At 51.4% G+C, this 20,092-nt stretch overlaps 1 protein-coding gene across 1 annotated transcript in view; it reads right to left on the reverse strand.

The window, feature by feature from the left end:
• PAPPA (pappalysin 1) overlaps positions 1–20,092 on the reverse strand; it is a 267,788-nt gene that overhangs the window by 42,659 nt on the left and 205,037 nt on the right. The window contains exons 18-20 of the mRNA XM_024126382.2: positions 17,918–18,065; positions 12,881–12,990; positions 2,311–2,382 (exon numbers count right to left, since the gene is read on the reverse strand). Coding sequence (XP_023982150.1) covers positions 2,311–2,382; positions 12,881–12,990; positions 17,918–18,065 — 330 coding nt within the window. The remainder of the gene's footprint in view (positions 1–2,310; positions 2,383–12,880; positions 12,991–17,917; positions 18,066–20,092) is intronic.

Raw genomic sequence — 20,092 nt, forward strand, 5'->3', positions numbered from 1 at the left:
TGGGATCCTCCCGGACCGGGGCACGAACCCGTGTCCCCTGCATCGGCAGGCGGACTCTCAACCACTGCGCCACCAGGGAAGCCCTCTGGTATTTCTTATGCTGCTACTTCTACTAATAGTGTGTTCTGGAAAACAATTCATCCTTCAAGATCTAGTTCAAACATCACCCCTCCAAAATGTCTTCCCTGCAACCCCCGAGATGCCACGTGCTTCTGCAGCTTCTTATACCTGCTCTGGTTATACCTCTTGGTGTATCAGTTTAGAATCCTTCTTTAACCGTATCTCTTTTACTACACTCTTAAGTTCCTTATGGACAGGGAATGTACATCATCCATTTTTATATCTTAGCTTTCTTAGCAAAATGCTGGCAATTTGAGCAAAACTTTATTAAATATATCTTCCTTAAATGTTTATCTAGTAAACATTTGGATGGATGGATGGATGGATGAAGGGCGAGAAGATATCCAGATGAGTCGGGGAGAACACAGTACTGTTTTCACTTGACTAAAACCATTGTGCTCTCAGTACCTAGGCTAGTGCTGGGCACATAATAGGCACCCAGTGAAGCTTTGATGAACAAGTAAGTAAATGACTACTCTGAACACAGCTTGGGGCAGAGAGCAGGGGCCTAAAGGGCCCCAAGACCCTTTATCAATCTTGGCTACTGCAGACATTCCAGGTTGATGGCTCCTCCCTGGACCCAGCAGTTGTATCTCTTCTAAGCATACTTTTCAGCCCCAGATAAGAGAGAAACTATTAGCTCTAAGTTAAGCAGGAAAGGAGACAAGGGGGCACCTGCAAGGGCAAAGGCGATAAGCATCACTGGCGGAGCTCAGAGCCTGACAGGTGTGGGTCTCTTAGGCCTTAGTGCTGAGTCAAAGAAGGGATTGAATTCCGCCGTCACACTGGTTGCCCAGACCGCCGACTCAGCAGAACGAGTGCCCAGGTAATCCAAGCTTCCTTTTTCTGAAATCCTGGACTGATCCAGAGAGATGTAAGGAAGCAACTGCCTCAGGTCCCTGGTTTTGGTTTTGTCACTCCTGCTGAATCTTGAGAGAACGGGAGTTTCTAAAGACTAGAGTGTCCTGTGCCCTGAGAAGATGCCCCTGGGGATTCCCTAACCAATACCCAGAAAGAAATGTGACCCAGGGACTGTCCTGTGACATTTACAGGTCAGGGGACGGTTCATGGGCAGAAGGTGGCCTAGTGGAGGAGAGAAATCACGGGCCTGGAAGTCAGGAGATTTGGGTTCATGCTCTGGCTCTGTGTCCAGTATGCTGCGCAACTGTGGGCCAGTCCATCCCCCCTCTGGCTCTCTTTTTCCGGTCTACACAACAAATGAGGATGGTAGATTGCATTAAGGGCCGTGTCAGCTGGCATTCTATCAAATGTTAGACCCGGCTGCTGGCTGGGTGTCAGTTTCCCCATCATCTAGAACAGTCTGGTTGTGACAGTTTAAGAATTTCATCAAATACAAACTTTTCTAGAGCACAATCTAGTCCTTTTCACCTGGATTTTCCTGAGGGGGGCCTGGGGGCACCACAGAGATTTGGACATCCACCTGCATGTGACTTGGGACCTCCTTTCCACGCCAGCCGAAAAGATTCACAGTGGGCAGAGGGGTGCACAGAATGTCTCTGAGTTCCATGGACAGCAGCACAGGTGACATGCCAAGTGCCCTGGCCCTGCCCCTCCCCAAGCCTGTCACTGACACCCAGGGACAGAGCTCCCAAATGCCAAGTTCCAAGGAATGGCTCCACTGCCAAGTGAGAGAACTGAAGGGTCAGAGGGGATCTTCCACCTGCAGCTCAGTGGTTGAGTCTAAGGTGTCCAAATTACCTCTGGAGTTGAAGAACGTGTGAATGACAGAGACGTGTGGTAGAAGGAAATGATCTGCAACTAATGGTTGCAGGAAAAGTAGAAATGAAAAAACAGAAACCACCTCATGTGGTTCTGTGAGAGTTAAATAAGGCAATGTTGGTAAAATGCCGGGCATATTGTAGCTGCTACATGAATATGGCCTCGTCCCTTCCAACCTCCCTTACAGATGCAATATGATGTTGAACACAGGCTTCGGAGCCAGAAACACCTGGCTTGGAATCCCGACTCTGTTAGCCGTTAAATGCATGTTGAGCGTGTCTGTGGATATCTCTGTGCATCTGTTCCATGACCTATAAAGTGGGACTGCCGATTCCTGTCCAAGAAGTCTGTTAAAGGGATATTTATAGCACTTAGTAGGTACAGTAAATGGAAGTCATGATTGACATAACAATAACAGTAATGGTTGTAGCACCATTCTGAGGGACTCACCTCACAGCCTTTGACACAGTGAATCAGAGCAGGGTGAGGATACCACTTCAGACCAGCTGTGCAGACAACTCTCTGCAGAGAGAGGGAGAAAGAGGTCAGATGGGTTTGGGGCTGGCACCACATTCAACCACCCACCCCTCTTCTTGGATCTTCCAAGTCCTGACCTCACCCTGGCATTTCCACGGAGAATTTGCCCAGGTACCTGCAATAACAGGATCCATAAGACTAAAACAATGTTTGTGTTCACTGTAGGTGTCACGATTCTGTACTTCCCTGGCAGGAAGAAGAGCTGAGGAGAAGGAGAATTGGGGCACCGAGACATGATCAGAAAGGCACTTCAGAAAATTCCTGGCTGACGTCTGCCCCATGGACAGAGCTGGGGATAAGGTGGGAGGAAGGAGGAAGGGTAGAGTGCGTGTGTGTGCACACGTGTGTGCGTGTGCGTGCGCGTGCGTGTGTGTGGCTACAGCAGGAAGATGGAAGCATGGTGTGGAACAGGGCTTCCCAAAGTAGGCACTGAGGACCACTCTAATCACGATCACATGGGAGCACACGGAAAAGGCAGATTCTTCAGCGCCGCCTTGGGTCTAAAGAGTCCGAATCTCTGAGGCCAGGGCCTGGGACTCTGCATTGTAAAAACAAGCCTCCCAGATGATGCTGAGACACATTACAGTTTGAGAGCAGTGGCCTGGAGGATGCATGAACTAACCTTTGGTTCGGAACCCTGGAGATGCAGAGAACCCTTCCTGCAGCCACCTGCCACCAGGCCATGCGGGCTAGGCTCACAATTCCTGAGGCTGCCCACACTCATATCTCTGTGACTTTGGAGAATCTTTAGTTATCTTTTACATTTCTGTTCAAGACTACCTTCCCTCAATACTCTGTAATGGTCTATATGGAAAAAGAATCTAAAGAAGAGTGGATACATGTGTATGTACAACTGATTCACTTTGCTGTACACCTGAAACTATCACAACATTGTAAATCAACTATACCCCAATAAAAATTTTAAAAGAAATAACGTAATATATAAATTTAGAATTAAAAAAAGAAAAGACTACCTTCCTTTGTGGTGATTTCCCCAGCCCTCTCAGGAAGAGCTTAAGGTATACATATATGTATTTACTTATAGCCTCCCGTAATAAAATAATAATAATAATAATTATTATTATTATACTAAAATGTATTGAGTGCATTCATGGTGCTAATTACTTTATTCATTATCTTATTTATTGCTCATCACCATGCAGTGGGGTGGGCATTAATCTTGTATCATAAGGAGAATAAATTCCCCAAGCTCCATAGCTGTTAAGTAAAGGAACCAAGATTTGAAACTAAGCAACTGTTTTGGGAAGGATTTAGGGCAGCTCATAACATAAAATCCAACACAATAATTTCTTTTTTTTTTTGTTTTGTTTTGCTTTTTGTTTTTTGTGGTACGCGGGCCTCCCTCTGTTGTGGCCTCTCCCGTTGCGGAGCACAGGCTCTGGACGCGCAGGCTCAGCGGCCATGGCTCACGGGCCCAGCCGCTCCGCGGCATGTGGGATCCTCCCAGACCGGGGTGCGAACCCGGTTCCCCTGCATCGGCAGGCGGACGCGCAACCACTGCGCCACCAGGGAAGCCCAATAATTTCTTTTTAAGTGGGTGAAAAAAGAAAGATAAATAAAACTAGGAAGATTAAAATAGCATCAGGACTAGGGCTAACATAACAATCTTAGAAGCCCCCTTTTCTATCCTGCCCTAGATGCCTTACTTTTCATGTCATATTACAATGATTTCTTTAAAAAAAAAAAAAAACTAAAAGCAAATGAAAATAACCTGGAGGCAAATGCTTAGATTTGCGATGGCAGGTAACTGTGTCAGGGAGCAGCCATGGAAGTCTCTATGATCAGGGCTCTCTCTGCTGGCTGAATGCCAGTTGATTAATTTTAATTAAGAAATGAACATTCACATGGGCTAGAATGTGGAAAATCCATGTGACCAGCCCATTCTCTCCCCAAGGGCAGACCTATATGGCAGCAAAACTGTAATTAGGTTTCTTGGTGAACTTGGAATCCCGTGACTCCAAGATCTGGCTGGGTTGGGTACCTTTCTTCTCTGCCCCACAGCATCTCTGGTTCACCCTCGGGTTTTCCATGCCTAGAATGGTGCCTGGTACAAGGAGGATGACCAGCAAATATTTATGTTATAAATGAATGGATCCATTTCAAGACAGAGATGATTTTACCAAGGGACAATTATTTTCTTTACCTGTCCTCCTCTCTTCTAGAGCATCAGAAGAGCATTTACGATGCCTAGCAGAGCATCTAGTTTAGAGGACCAGTTTAGTGGAGATTGAATTAATTAAACATCTTGGACAAACAACTTAACCTGAAGATCTGCCAACCAGTCTCACAATGTGAAATCTACTCTTTAGCCCCTACTGCCTCTGTTGACACTGTCTACCTTCTCCTAAAACACAAGAAGGTGATGTATGGGAAGGACTGAGCAATAAGGCATGACAGACATGGTTGCAATTCTGACTTGAAATTTCCACTCTGAGGTTAGGTTTTCCCATCTGTGAAATGGGTACTGAAAATGTCATAGGCTTGTGATGAAGCACTGAGATAAATGACGTAGAAACGGTCAACCCAGGACTAACTCCTACAGGTAAGAGGGCAGGCCCTGGTTTTAGACATCTGTCTCCCCCCAGGTTCAGGACGGAGCAAAGCAAACAAATACATATTGACCAAGTGAAGGAATGTGAGAACTCTAGTGTCCCTTCCTTCCAGCTCAGCTACTTTCTTGCCCCTCTGCTTCCCAGCCATGGGGTCCAGAAGCAGACGGCATCACCTGCTTTCATCCTCTGAGAAGCTTTAACCAGACTTCCATCTCTGGGTCTGAGCGTCTGTTCCTGGCCAAAATTCAGGGATGTTGGAGGGGCACTTAGGTAATGGTTCAAGTAGTAGGAAACATCAGAATTAGGATCCACAAGGGACTCGATGCCCATCCCTCCCCCCTGTTTATTTGAGAGCTAATTTAATCCATCCGTAGGAGTGTCTTGGTGTGGTTGCACAAATTTCTGTCAGTTGAGGTTTACCTGACGTGAGTTCAGAAAAAGGACTTTTATACTATCTGCATGAGCCTATTTATCTTTCCAAGTCTTTTGGATTTTCCACTATTCCTCAGGGCTGCACGCCCCACCTGTCTCACTACAGGGCCCCTCTGTCTGCAAGGAGGACTCTGGGGAAGGGAACAGGCAGCAGAAGCTGAAGGAAAGACTTGGCTGTTTACACCACGTGTTGGGAGATCCCAGTGGGGCCCCTCAAATGCCAGCCTTGTTCCTCTTGATGCCAGTGGGACCTCTAGCCCAGTCAGAGCCCCTTCAGACCACGTTTTGTAAGACAGCTTTCTTTTCTGCCTTGCTGCCTAGGAAGAATAGACCGTCTTTTCTTCTTGGCTGTAATGACCATCAGCATCAACACCATCTGCACCACCACCAGCATCGTCATCAGTCACACCAGGACCAGCATCGTCACCACCACGACCACCACCAGCATCCTCGTCAGTCACACCAGGACCAGCATCGTCACCACCACGACCACCCCCAGCATCCTCATCAGTAACACTATCACCATCACCATCACTATCATCATCACCACCACCAGCATCCTCATCAGTCACACCAGGACCAGCATCGTCACCACCACAACCACCCCCAGCATCCTCATCAGTCACACTATCACCATCACCATCACTATCATCATCACCACCACCAGCATCCTTATTGTCACAGGACCGCTAACAACCCTGTCATCATTATCCTTCTCATCAACACAAAACCCTCTATTAAGGGTATATTATGCTCCAAGCCTTGTGCTTGGCACTTTTATCTCATTTCATTTTTACCATAACTATGAGATAGGTACATTGTTTTCAGGTGTACAACAAAATGATTCAGTTAATTTTTTCAGATTATATTCCATTATACGTTATTATACTGAATATAACTCCTTGTGCTATATGGTAAATCCTTGTTGCTTATCTATTTTATGTATAGTGGTTTGTAGCTGTTAATCCCATACTCCTATGTGTCCCTCCCTCCCTCTCCCTTTTAGTAACCATAAGTTTGTTTTCTATGTCTGTGAGTCCATTTCTGTTTTATATATAGATTCATCTGTATTATTTTTCGGTTCCACATATAAGTGATTACCACACAGTATTTACATATGGTTTTTGACTCTGGTTTACACAAGAGGAAACTGAGGCACAGAGAAGTTAAATAACCTGCCCCAAATCATACACATAGGTAATGACAGTCAGGAATTAAACTCACATCTGTCTTATTTCCAGGTCTATAGTTTGAAAACTATATTCTCCTTCAAATTCCTCCAGCCCCCGAACTGGTAAGCATAAAAAAGGTTACTCTTTTGACCGATGGAAAGACCAAGGTTCAGAGAGGTAGAGAGGCTTTGAGACAAATGTAGTAGAGGCAGAGTGTTTAAAAGCTGAAGCCCAGAGAAGTCTGGCGCCAGGCCGAGCCAAAGACATGAGAAAGTATCTTTTTTTTTTTTTTTTTTTTTTTTAAAGAAGATGTTGGGGGTAGGAGTTTTATTAATTAATTTATTTTTGCTTTGTTGGGTCTTCGTTTCTGTGCAAGGGCTTTCTCCAGTTGCGGCAAGCGGGGGCCACTCTTCATCGCGGCACGCGGGCCTCTCACTATCGCGGCCTCTCTTGTTGCGGAGCACAGGCTCCAGACGCGCAGGCTCAGTAGTTGCGGCTCACGGGCCCAGTTGCTCCGCGGCATGTGGGATCCTCCCAGACCAGGGCTTGAACCCGTGTCCCCTGCATTAGCAGGCAGTTCTCAACCACTGCGCCACCAGGGAAGCCCGAGAAAGTATTTTAAAAGAACCCCCTCATCCTAAGGCCCAGACCTGACTCCCCTTCTGATGTCTTCTGGGACGAGTCCTCTTTCCCCCTTTATTTTTCCTTGATTTATAGGACCTTCTATGAGTGAATTATGTAATTTATTTTTGCTTTTGTTATCTGTTATGGAGTTTCTGGCTTTCTTCTGGGTAAGCTTTTTAAAAACCTAGGCATTTTCCACTCTGTATCCCTTGTTTGAAGAATACCTACCATTTGGAGGTGCAAAATTGATATTCATTGAATGAGTTAATGAACAAATGACCAAATGAGTGAATGTCTGAGTGTGTCCAGGAGTGAACGAGGAGTCGCTGGTCTCTGCACACACCCCTCCATCTACGGGCTTCCCCTCCAGGGCACAGGACAGCTCCTGCTGCACAGTGGACACACTGGACTTCGTATTCAATCAGAGCCATTCCACCTCTGACCTTTAGACTCTCGGCAGGGTTTTCCATACTGATGCCTTCTCTTCAAGGAATGAATTTCACATCCTTTGTCTGATGTATTGCATATGTTTATTATTTATAACGTGTAAGGCAGTTTCCTTGCAGAACAGAATGCATGAGAATTAGCCCTGGGTTCTAATCCTGATTCAATCACATGAGTTATGTGAATTGGGCAGTGACAACCTCTCAGAACCTCAGCTTCTTCATCTGTAAAATGGTGATAATACTTATCTCCTTGGAGTGTGAAGACACAATGAAGGGTATATATGGAACTGCCTCACAAACAGTGCCTACCTGTCACAGAGAGTCAATAAATGGTACTTTCCCTTTCCTTTCCTTAATTCCCTCTCTTCCTCCTCCTCCCTCCTTCCCTTTCTTCTTCTCTTCTTTTCTTTCCTCGTTCCATCCCTTTTTTCAGAAGCTCTTTAAAAGGCCAGGATCTCGGGCTTCCCTGGTGGTGCAGTGGTTGAGAGTCCACCTGCCGATGCAGGGGGACACAGGTTCGTGCCCCGGTCCGGGAAGATCCCACATGCCGCGGAGCGGCTGGGCCCGTGAGCCATGGCTGCTGAGCCTGCGCGTTCTGGAGCCTGTGCTCCGCAACGGGAGAAGCCATAGCAGTGAGATGCCCGTGTACTGCAAAAAAAAAAAAAAAAAAAGCCAGGATCCCAGCTACCCAGAGGCACGATAAGCCTCTGAGGTTGTGAGCGGCACTTCCTACTGGGAAGCTTTCTTGGCACCCTGCGCAGGGGAGGTGCAGGGCAGACTGGAGGTGCTCCTTGGGAGCTGATGGAAGAGCAGCTGGCCCCCCTAAATTCTGGATGTCCAGTCTGGAAGAGTCTGTCTCATCCAGAGGATGTAAGCCAACAGCTTCCGGGCTATACAACCCACAGAAATGTTTCGTTTGGCACACAGAGTGCTTAACAAAAGTCAAAATTAGTTGCCAATATATAAAACATGAGAGACTACATACTTTTAAAACTTCAGATTTCTTGTACTCAAGAAAAAAAGGAAAATCTGGCCACACTGAACCCACATTTCCACACTGTCACACTCGGCTAGAGGCTCCCCCTTTGGCAGCCAGCTTGTGTTCTCCACAGTTGACCACAGTCTCCACCATTCCCTGCAGTCTCTCCAGCATTGAGCCTGAGGGGTGTTTCCATCTATCATTGAGAGTTTGCACTGTCTTGCTTATTAGATTAGAGGAAGGTTTGTCTGTAACTCTACTGCTTTCAAAACTGCATATATGTGGGAGGGGGCTTTAAAGGGAGGAGAACTTAAAGGAAATGCATGGACAGAGTGTTTTTTTTTTATGAAGGTAAAACATATGCCTAAAAAGAATTTCATCAGGTATATACTCTAAGATTCCAGTAACATGAAGTTCAAAAATAAGCAAAACCAATATCTTTGTGGTGTGGGTACTGCCTGCCATGGAGAAGGGAAGGCCTCTCTGGGGAGATGGAAAGGTTCCCACCCCGATCTGGGTTTCACGAGTGGACACAAACATAAAAATTGATCAAGCCTTAAGATTAGCATGTGAGCTCAATCTCAACAGGGGAAACTTTAACTGCATTTGTAATATCTCATTTCTTAAGTTGGGTAGTATGCACATGGGCAGTTGTTTTATTTTCTTTAGGTCCCTCTGTGTCTGTCTGATGTATTTATAGTAAATACTACTGCTACTGCTATGGGTTGGCCAAAAATTTCGTTCGGGTTTTTCCGTAACGTCTTACAGAAAAACCCGAACAAGGCTTTTGGCCAGCCCAATACTACGCCTCAGTATTTAAAATACAAAATCACATGCTTGGCCTGCTTCACCCATTTATCCCACCTGTCTGGTTCCCATTGGTGTGTGAGTTTGTGACTCTTGATTTCAGTCTAGCTCTTGTTTCACAGATGGGGCAACTCTGGCACATACAGCAGGCAGGTGTTGAACCTTGGTCACCTGACTCAGACACCATAAACATTTAGGGAGCACCTACTGTGTGCTGGGCACGTGAGGGGCGCACCAGGGTAAATAAGGTGAGCACGGGCCCACCTTCACGAAGGTCGCCTATCCTGCACGTGTCTCAGTGTTGATATTCCACTCACCTAGGTGGTCCTCGTTCTCGTCATACGTGCCAATACACGTAAAGTGCTTAAAACAGACCCCGTCACGCGGTGAGTGCCAGTGGTGGGCCGCAGCAGGCTTGCGTGGGCTTACGAGAGGCAACAGTGCTGATCTCTTGCTACTTGTGTTGAGTGACACCCACTTGGAAAACCAGAAATCTGCTATGGTGAGAATATTTACGCCTCAGGAATTGGCAAGTGCTACAAATCAGAGGATGTATTTTTGTGGAGAGCCAGTTGTGAATTATTTACCGGCTGGTAAGCGATCGTAAACATTTTGCCTTTATTATTATTATTGTAGAGGCTGCAAGGGTAGCTGGAGGAGTAAACGGCAGCATCAGACTGACCTGGGGCCCTCTTCAATTCCTCGTAGGCAAGTGGCTTCTATCTCTGAGATTCCATTTCCTCTACTGGAAAAATGGAGTCTAATTCCCACCTCATAGAGGTGTGTGTGTGTGTGCGTGTGTGCGCGTGTGCGTGTGTGTGCGTGCGTGTGCGTGCGTGCGCGTGTGCGCGCGCGCGTGTGTGTGTGTGCGCGTTCAATTCCTCGTAGGCAAGTGGCTTCTATCTCTGAGATTCCATTTCCTCTACTGGAAAAATGGAGTCTAATTCCCACCTCATAGAGGTGTGTGTGTGTGTGCGTGTGTGCGCGTGTGCGTGTGTGTGCGTGCGTGTGTGCGCGTGTGCGCGCGCGCGTGTGTGTGTGTGCGCGTGTGTGTGTGCGTGCACGCACGCGCACATCAAGGCTGGAAGGTGTCTGATCCAATGCCCGATTCACAGCAGGCAGCCATTAGATGTCAGCTGTCATCTCTCACTCTCTTATGCTGGGGACACATGTGACAGTAGCTGGAGCAGAACCTTGGCCCCGACCATCTACCTTGTGCTGGCACTCAGAGGTGACCCCTCAGAAAGCAGAGGAGCGATCCAGGGCCTGCTTTGGCCTGGCAGCGCCTGCACCAGCAGCTCTGTCTCTGTAGCTCTCACCACAGAAGGGGCAAGGGTGCAGCAGAGGCCAGCTTTTCTGCCTGATTCCTGGAAATCATCAATCTCTGCCCTTCGCCCTCCTCCCTTTTTCTAGCACATTTTTTCCTCCTGGATAATGAGGCCTCCGGAGACCAGTGGAGGTCTGAACCTCGTTATGGCTCTCTGGGTAGGCCGGCATCAATAAAGGCCGGCGGACCAGGGAACTGGGTGGGGGGCTGGAGCAGGCAGGCAGCGGGTGGGCGACTGACGAGGGGGGTGCGCTTTGCAGACTTTCAAATCCCTGGATTTATTTCACAGTGAATTATAACTGAACTCTTTAGTGCCCGGGGCTCACAGAGGGAAGGGTGGGAATTCACCCGGGGCGGGGGGGGGCACCGAGGAAACGCCTGAGGGGAGACGGGTCGGGGAACCCGGCGTGGGTCCCAGGCACATGGGATGTGAGAGAGGTCTCCTGGGCTCTGTGTAGAGCGTAGGTCCCGCCTTGGCTGGGTGGAAGTCAGGGTGGAGCAGAGGGAGGGCGGGATGGCGTGCGAGGAGCTCCCGGTCAAGATCCCGGCTCAGCTTCCCGGGGTGACGTGGCCCAGTCCCCTCCCTCTCTGATCCTCAGTTTCTCCATCTGTACAATGAGGGGCGTGTATCTGATGATCTCCAACTTCCTTGAGACTCTGACACACAGCCTCTGTGCACGCGCCTGGGCGTGTACAGCCCATCAGAGTACATGGGGTGCTTGGGGAGAATCTATCTGGGGACTCTGGGTGAGGAGTGGGGAGAGGCAGGCCGAGTGCAGGAAACAGATGAGGAGCGTGAGGTTAGGGAAGCAGGGTGCGCTCGTGGAGGCCTGGGAGAGTCAGGCAAAGAGAGACACAGAGAGAAACAGTGGGGATGGGGGGAAAGAACGTGGGCAGGAGGGAGGCAGAGCAAGGTCACAGAGGTGTCGGGAGAAGGAAGAGAGAGAGCGTGAAGAAAGAGGCAGGAGAAGGAATGAAGTTGGAGGTGGGCAGAGAGCCGTAGGGGGAGGGGAGGAGAGCCCTGGGGCGCACGGGGGAGCAGGGGGGTGCCGGCCAGGTCCAGCGCCAGGTCCACAGGTGCAGAGTGCTGTGTCAGCCCTCACAGCCGTGCTCTCGGCTCATCGGGGAAACAGTGCACCCGGTATCAGTATCGGGGGGATCCGCAGCGGGCGGGCAGACGGCAAGGCCTCCAGCGCCCTGGCAGAAAGGCTGAGCCCGCCCTGCAGCCCTGCCTCTCTCACTTCCTCCAGCGTGAGGGGCCAGTGCCCAGAGCTGGCACATGAGGCCTGCGATCGTGCTGCCCCGGAGGACACGAGTGGGGTCCCCACTGATCGGGTGACACCCAGGAACGTGGGAGCGGCCAGCCCCAATGTGAACACGGCCTTCCAGCCGGGACCACCGCGGCCTGGCACAGTGGCAAGAGCACAGCCCTTGGATGCAGGCTTGGGGTCGAGCCCTCCCCCTGGGCCAGCGCCCGCTCCTGAGGTCTCAGTGTCCACAGGGCGAGAGTGCAGACAGTGGCCCTCGCTCCACTGAGAGACCAGTGGAGGTCTGAACCTCGTTCAGACCTCGTATGCTAAGCTCTGGGTGCACAAACACAGTAGGTGCTGCATACACAATTGGTGTTACTAGTTCCCCGTATCACATATTAATCGCTTCCCACCAAATAAGCAAGGCACGAGAAAGATACCGGAAGCCTAGGCTGCGGAATACCCGAGAGCTTATATCAGAGAAGCCAAGAGCACCATCCTGACAAGTGAGGACTTTCCGGTCAGGCAGACACAGGTTTGTGACCTGACTCTGCTCTTTCTACCTAGGTGTTCTTGGGGCCTCAGTCTCCTCATCTGTAAACTAGGCGCATCAGTCCTCTTACTCCTAGGCTGTCATCAGGATTCAGTGGGACAGTAAATAAAAGATCCGTAGCACAGGGCCTGTCAAAGGGAAAGTATTAAACACTTAAGGGCTGGAAAAATGACGGTGAACAAGTCTTCACTCCGCAGAGCAGGTGTGACCGTTAGATGCTTTCACGTAGGTAGAGGGACTAATGCAGGACCAGAGCGTGTAAGTGGTCAACGAGGTCACTGCCCTCCCTGAGCCGCAGCTGGGTGGCCCCGGTCACTCACCTCCACCCGCGTGGGGTTCAGCCAGTGGGGGATGTCACGGACGGTCACGTTCACTGGCAGGATGATGGACTCGCTGTTGTGGTCCAGGCACGAGGTGGCACACTCCGACCCTGAGGGCAAGCCGAGAGTGAGGTGGTGGCTCGGCCGCCGTCTCCTGATGCCAGGGGCTGCCCCGCCCCCAGAGCGGACCCTGCCGCTCCCTGGTCCCCAGTGAGTGGGGACGCCCACCCTCAAGGGCAGTGGGCGGGAGTGAGCGCCCCAGCAGCGCCACCTCTGGTCCCCCTGACCGTTCTCCCGTCTCCAGTCCAGCTGGCACGCACCACCGCGCTCAGCAGCCCTCAGCCCAGTTTGGTCTTGCTCCTCCTCTGCTCAGAAGCCTTTCGAAGGTTCCCCACATCCAGGACGAAGTCCAAACCCCTCTGCTCAGCATCCATGGCCTCCCATGGTCTGGTCAACCTTATCTCCCACTAACCCTCTTCACACCCTCCCGCTAACCGGACTGCGCCTGGCTTCCCATCGGAGTCCCGCGCTTCCTCGCCTCTGTACTTCTGTCCATCCTGTCTCCTGGCCCGTCCCCCCGCTCTGCCTCTGCACGGTCAAATCCTACCAGTTCTTCAAGTCCAGTTCAACTCCTCCAAGAAGCCTGCCCTGATTTCTGCAGCCGAGTGAGAGCAGCGCTTGGCACTGAGGAATCTCACTCCCGTGTTGGTCTTACCCACCCCCGTCCCTCCTTTCCCCAGTTACAGGGATGCCCTGGGAGGGCAGGGATGGGGTCAGTTCCTCTCTGAGCCTCACCCAGTGCCTGACACACAGGGTCTGCTCCGCAGGCGTCAACCAAATGAACGGGCGAGCCTGTGAATGCAGCAACAACGCCTCAGCCCCACCCTTCTCCTCCCACACCGCTTGCGTTCACGCCCTCCTCTGTGCCCTCAAGACCACCCCCGCTCCTCTTCAGCTAGCGTAGGACTAGTCAGTGACCCTCAGACCTCAATCCACGTGCCGCTTGCTCGGAGAAAACCTCCATTCCTGACAGGCCAAACCCCCTCACTGGCACCCATCGCAGATCTGTCACATTGGCTTGGTGACTGTTGTACCAATAGCTCTCTTCCCTGCTCGACTGTAACTCCATGAGGCCAGCACTGTGTGTGCTCCCCCTTCTGTGCCCGGAGCCTGGCGCTGTGCACGGCGGAGGGCAGGCGCTCAGTAAGTATCTGGGAAGTGAGTGAAAGGGACAAGAGTGAACGGGTGCACAGGTGGTTGAGGAAACGAGAGTGAATGAATGAATGGATGACTGGCTCAGTGAGTGAATGATGGATGAGGTGTCTCATGGTGGAGGAAGTGGGTTCCTAGATGGATGAGTGAATGGATAAATGACTGAGAAAGCGGAGAAAGGGATGAAAACATGAATCAGGCAGTGAGTCCGTGAAGGCGCCACGACCAACAGGGACAGGGTGAGTACACAGAAGCCCTTGGTCCAGGGGCTTCTCCAGTTGACTTTCAAGCCGTGGGTTAGCAAGATGACTGTAATTTGACTCATACTTTCTCTGTCCTGACCTCACTGGTTCTGAAGTCTCCTAAAACTCAAGCTCATCCCATGGGATGTCCCCAGGACTCCAAAACAGGTGCTCATCCAAATGGACGAAGAACTGCTGTGTCAGAATCTGACCAGGGCCCTAAGGAGGTCATTCCCCTGCCTTAGTGCCAAGACCACCCTCGAACACTAAATGGTTTACAAGAGTCAACTCTCTTGAAAAATATCCTAGGCTGTGAGCCATTCTAAAGGCTCCCTTCCAAACGTGTGTGTGTGTGTGTACACACACAGTATGTATATATGTTTATGCATACATGCAGCTACACATACATAGATACTTGTATATGTATATATAGTGTATCCATCGCCCTTCCTGTTGCCACCTGGTCATCCTCTTCAATCTAAGAGACTCACAGAATCTCAAGAGGTAGCAAGGGTGGGGTGGCGGGTCCAGGACAATCTTTGGAACCTCTTTCATTTAAACGTGGGGCCACTGAGCCCAGAAGGTGGGGATGGGGGTATCCCGGTCTTGCCAGGTGGTTTTCACCCGTCACTCGTTCCCCTGCACACACCCAGTGTCACCACATCCGTCTCAGAGGTGACAGCGTGCGGAGCTCAGGTCACAGAGCTGGCGAGCAGGGGGCCACGAATGAAAGCCCACGCCTCTCTGAATTCCAAGCCCAGCGATGGCTACGGTGGCGGAGACACAGAGGGAAGAGAAAAGAAGGCAGCAGTGGAAGGGGACAGAGAGGGGTGAAGGGTCAGAAGAAAGGAAAGAAACGGGGGACACACAAAAAGACAAAAAAGATGAGTGATGAGAATAAGAGGGAACCCTAAGCAGTCAGGGAGACTCAGTGGGGTGTGTCTGTCACGAGATCAGTTCTGAAGAGTTTAGGGAGCAGGGATGAAACAAGGCTGCGACGATAAAATCCTTTTGAGAAAAGAAGATGCAGCCTCTGAGAAGCAGACAACGGTTATTTATCCCAAAAGGGGGAGAAAAAAGATCTGGTCGACACAGGAGGCCACCGCCTCCTTACGCAGCAGTCGCACCTTAATTTCTCTTTCCCCACACCTCTCCCTCGGCACTTCCCCCCGCCCCCCATGCCGCAGCTCTGGGCCTCAGGACCAGGCTGCTGTGTTGTGATATATGAGCCCTAATCGGCATCACTACAGAGTGGTGATCTCACCGGCCCCGCCTCCCCTTCCCGGGAGGAGCAGGGCGGGCCGGTGGCAGCGGCCTTGGTGGCAGTACCAACTTTCTGAGGACTGCTTACTGCCACAGAAGCCCCCCCAGGCTGCTCGGGGAGGGACCTGGAAGAGCTGCTCTGGGTGGCTCCAGAACGCGGCCCCCAGCCGCCAAGCTGGACACATACGTCACCCCTGCCCCGCTTACGAGGCCCTTGGTCGAGTCCCTGTCCTTGGTGAGGTGGGCTCTCCCCAGGGGGGGCTCAGCCTGCGGGAGGAGGGAGAGCAGCCTCCCCCCTCAGTGCCCCAGACCGCTTTTCCTCTCTCAGCTCTCCCCGCGTGCCCTCACCTGCCCACCACCCATCCCGGGTCACCGTATTCATAAAACCGGCATCTGCATGAACGTGGGAGCATGAGGGAGGGAAGGAGATTCAGGTTCCGACGCCAGACAGATTGCTTTCCCTTTCTGCTCTGACCATGAGAGCGCTCAGTGGGTAAAGCAAATGCCACCGTCACCCCCTCCCCCTACCTCTTGACCAGAGAGCCAGGCATTCTGGCTCATTTTCATGTGCCCGTGACAGGTACCCACAATACAGGTACAAAGGGGCCACGAGGTGTGTGCGTGTGTGTGCCAGCTACACGTAGGCTTATGGGTGACGAATTTGTGTGGTGTCTCGTGCAGTGTACGGCTAGGCATGGGCTCACCACACGATGGGTGTGTTTGCACCTGGCTGTTAAGCATTTGTGCTTGCTTATTTGTGCATATATGAATATATGTGCCTGAATGTGTCAGTGGATGCAGGAGGTCTGTTTTTCATCAGAATTTTTTCTCCCAGCGTTGCTCAAGGCCAGTCGTGAGGGTGACTGAGTATTCACGTGCATGCCCTGACTGAGCTGGGGACAGGGACCCCATCGCAGCCAGAAGCGTCCAGAGCCATGAACACCCCTCAGGGATAACGGAGAGGAGAAAGCCCTGGCCTTGGGATGGAACAGCCAAAGCTACTTGCCACTGCTACACCTGTTGCCCCAACTTTCTAGAAAGCTTATACTGGCAGGCCCTATAAATCCCACCTCTCTGCAACCCTCCTGGCCAGGGTCCTTTGGATCGGTGCCTCGGCAAGATCTTAGAGTACCTCTGGAATCAGCAGGGACAGCAACCATGTCCGTGGGTGTTTTCTGACCCGTCCTGGACTAACACAGGAGGGTTGGTCCCTACTCTAAGTTCAGGTGAAGAGCCTCTGCACTTGGAGGCTACGTGTTTCCATCTTTAAAAGGAAGTGGTCAGGCCCCCTCAGGCCTCTGCTCTCCAGCCATGGGCCTCCCTTCTGGACATGAAACGATCACTCGTTTTGCCAGGTGAGGAACACATTGACTCTGCGTAGCTGGGAGTGAGCGTCTGCACAGATAACCTTCTGCTCCAGACCTCCCTGGTCACTGTCCCAGGACTGGCCATGGGCTTTTCATCATGGTCAGTTAGGCAATCAGCTCAAGAGGTCAGTATCACTGCCCCCAGCTGAGGTTAGACTCAATGCACACCCAGCTGCCCAGAAAGCCGCGGGCCTGTGATTAATGCGTCTGTCCAGACACCTGGTTTCAACCAGGCAAACTCCTGGCATCAAACCCCAGGTTGTCTCCCCTCACTTGGCAAGCTGGCCTATCACCCACGCAAATAGTATTCTGAAAACACTATTCATCCTTATTTAGGAGGCAACTGGAATGCCATGGAAAGAACTCAGGCTTTGGAGAAGGAGAGGGTGCAAAGATCCCTTTGAGTCCCAATTTCCTCATCTGTTAAAGGTTATTGAGAGGATACGAGATAACGCCTCTAAAGTGCTTGGTGCAGCACTGACCCACAGTCGGTACTACGAATGATCAGCATCACGTAAACTTTAAGATTAATACCAAAGGCTGCCACGCCGGACCACCACTGCTTCCCTAGACAGGATGCGTGTTTTCATACCTCCCTCCCTTTGCCACATGACCCCTCCTGCCTGGAATGCCATTTCTTGCCCCCAGAGCTCTTGCAAAATCCCCGTATAAGCATCCCTTCCTCTGGGAGCCTTCTGTGTCCCCGGAGGCACCGGTCAGCTGCTGTGTACTCCAGTGTAACTGTGCACGCTCACCCAACACTGCTTTGCCAACATCCACGCCCCGAACTCTCTCTCTGGGAGGACAGGGTCTGGTCTCAGTCCTCCTCATTTCCCCAGTGCCTCATGCAAGGTCTCACACGGTACAGCTGCCCAGCTCCTCGGCAGGGCGTGAGCCCCGAGCTCCTGGAAGGATGTGCCCTCCCACCGCTCACCCCGACACGCCCGTCGTACCGATGGCATAGCCTTCAGGGCACTGCAGCTTCAGGTTGCTGTTGAGCTGGTCCGGGGCTGAGCACTGGCCTTGCATCTCCTGGCAGACGCGGAAGGAGCCGCTCCAGGTGCCATCTTTCCGGCAGTGGATGACGTTGCTCCCGTGCCCCTGAACGCCACAGAAGCACAGTCAGGACCAAGAGAGACCCCACCCTCCACAGAAGAAGCCTCTGAGTGTTGCATCTCCCCAGAGCTCTGAAAATGTTAAAAAAACAAGTTCTTAACAGTGGTGGAAACCCAGCCACCCTCAGACAGAGGAACTGTAATATATCCATTTTACAGACTGGGAAACTGAGGACTCAGCGTGGGAACAGACTTGCTCAAAGCATCCCGGAGAGTTTAACTCCCAGGTTTCCTAAATCTTCGTCGTGCTCTTTCAGAGGTTTCAATCGGAGAAATTTGCTCTGCTTGTTTGTTTGTTTTTTAACTGAGAAGGTGGGGCCCACGTGCACCCCCAACGTGTACCGTGAGTAAACATGGGTCCTGGAGCTCTTTGGAAGGAGACGGGCACACACCAAGGCTCGTTCCCTCTCAATCGATGAGAAAGCGTCCCAGGCCAGGGCTCTGCCACGTGCTAAGTAGGCAACCTTGGCTCCGCCGAGGAGCTTTCTCTTCCAGGGCTCCCCTCCTCTCCTTCCCCTTCCCTTCCTTCCTCTGGTCCATTCCATTCCAGCAATAATGGCACCAAGAGGGTGGTGGGGGGATACTTCCATCTGTGCCCTCCCCCCTGATTCTTTAAAACAGGCAACAGTTCCCATTTCTCAATCTTCGGCCAAGTCACGGGCAAATGCAGCCTGCAGACGGGGTCCTTCCTCCAAACCGCTTTGCACATCTAAGATTCTAACGGGAGGTGTCCAGCTTTGTCGAAATTTCAGAACCGTCCCTAAGTCCAGAGACCGTTTCTTAGTGTCCACTCTGGGTTCAGGACCGTGGGGTCGTGAGATGAAGTGAGCCAGCGTGTGCCCCAGGAAGCTGGGAGAGAAGACGGTCCCGTGAGCCGCCAGCCACGCCAGCGTGACCGTGCTCAGTGGCTGTGCTGTGCGCACCCGGCGAGAATAACCGGATGTGAGGGGCGAGCTGGGAAGGCCTCTGAGAGGAGGTGACATACGGAAAAGAGTTTTCAAGATTCTGTGTGGGATCAGGCAGAACAGGGAGGGAAGGACATCTGTGGAAGGGCCAAAGGGCACGTGCAAGTTCGAGAGGGAGGGAGTCCGGGAGGAAGAGCTGGTACGGCAGGTAAGGTGTGGAGCCTTAAACAGCCACTTACGGAGTCTGGACTCTACCCCTTGGAACTGGAGAACCACGGGTGGTCTCTGCACAGTGGGGCCCCCTGTGTGAGAACAAGCTGTAGCGCGTCTCCCTCTTTCACGTTTAGGACGAGAAGAGAAACTCATACATGAGGCCAGAGCAGCTGACCATGCTCCACAAATGAAAATGTCTGCGGAATGGCCCCCGTGCCCTTCAGCTGCCACTCGAGCCCCTGCGTCTGGCCTCCAGAGCCCTCAGAGCCTGACTCGGCCTGACTCTCCAGCTCCTTGCTCCCCACGGCACTACCGCTAACCTTGAACTCCATCAATTGCCTGCATTCTCGAATGCACCACGTGAGGGGTCACACGGCCATGCTTCTTGTGTCTGCTCTGTCCCTCTCCCCTGCCCTCTTGCCCAAACACCGTCACAGACCTTTTCTGGCACAAGCCATCCTGTCGTAATGCCACCCCGGTCCTGAGGAGAACACTACCTGAAGGTCTCTGACACCCACTGCCTCTTTATCATCTGCTCCCTTCTAGACGATGAGCTGCTTAGCCATTCCTGCATCCCCAGGGCCTTTCACAGCGCTTAATAGCTCCTGGCCTTTGGTCCATTCATTCGTCACTCAGTATTTTTGTTCACTCAAGAACTGTTTAACAAAACATGGAGTCAACAGGTGACAGTTGTGGAAGGAATTTGTTTGAAACGCAAGAAGAGAAATGAATGCGTGAATCAAGAAATGAGTAAATGAAGAAATGAATGAATACGGGAATAAACGAATGAGTGCACACATGAGAAAATAAACTCTTGGAAAGGGAGGATGCAGGCTGAAGCTCCCCTGTCTGAGAAAACAGCTGCAAGGAGAGGGGATTTAGAGAGAAAGGGGGG

The sequence above is a fragment of the Physeter macrocephalus genome, chromosome 9 (assembly GCF_002837175.3).
Source record: "Physeter macrocephalus isolate SW-GA chromosome 9, ASM283717v5, whole genome shotgun sequence".
NCBI classification, from domain to species: domain Eukaryota; kingdom Metazoa; phylum Chordata; class Mammalia; order Artiodactyla; family Physeteridae; genus Physeter; species Physeter macrocephalus.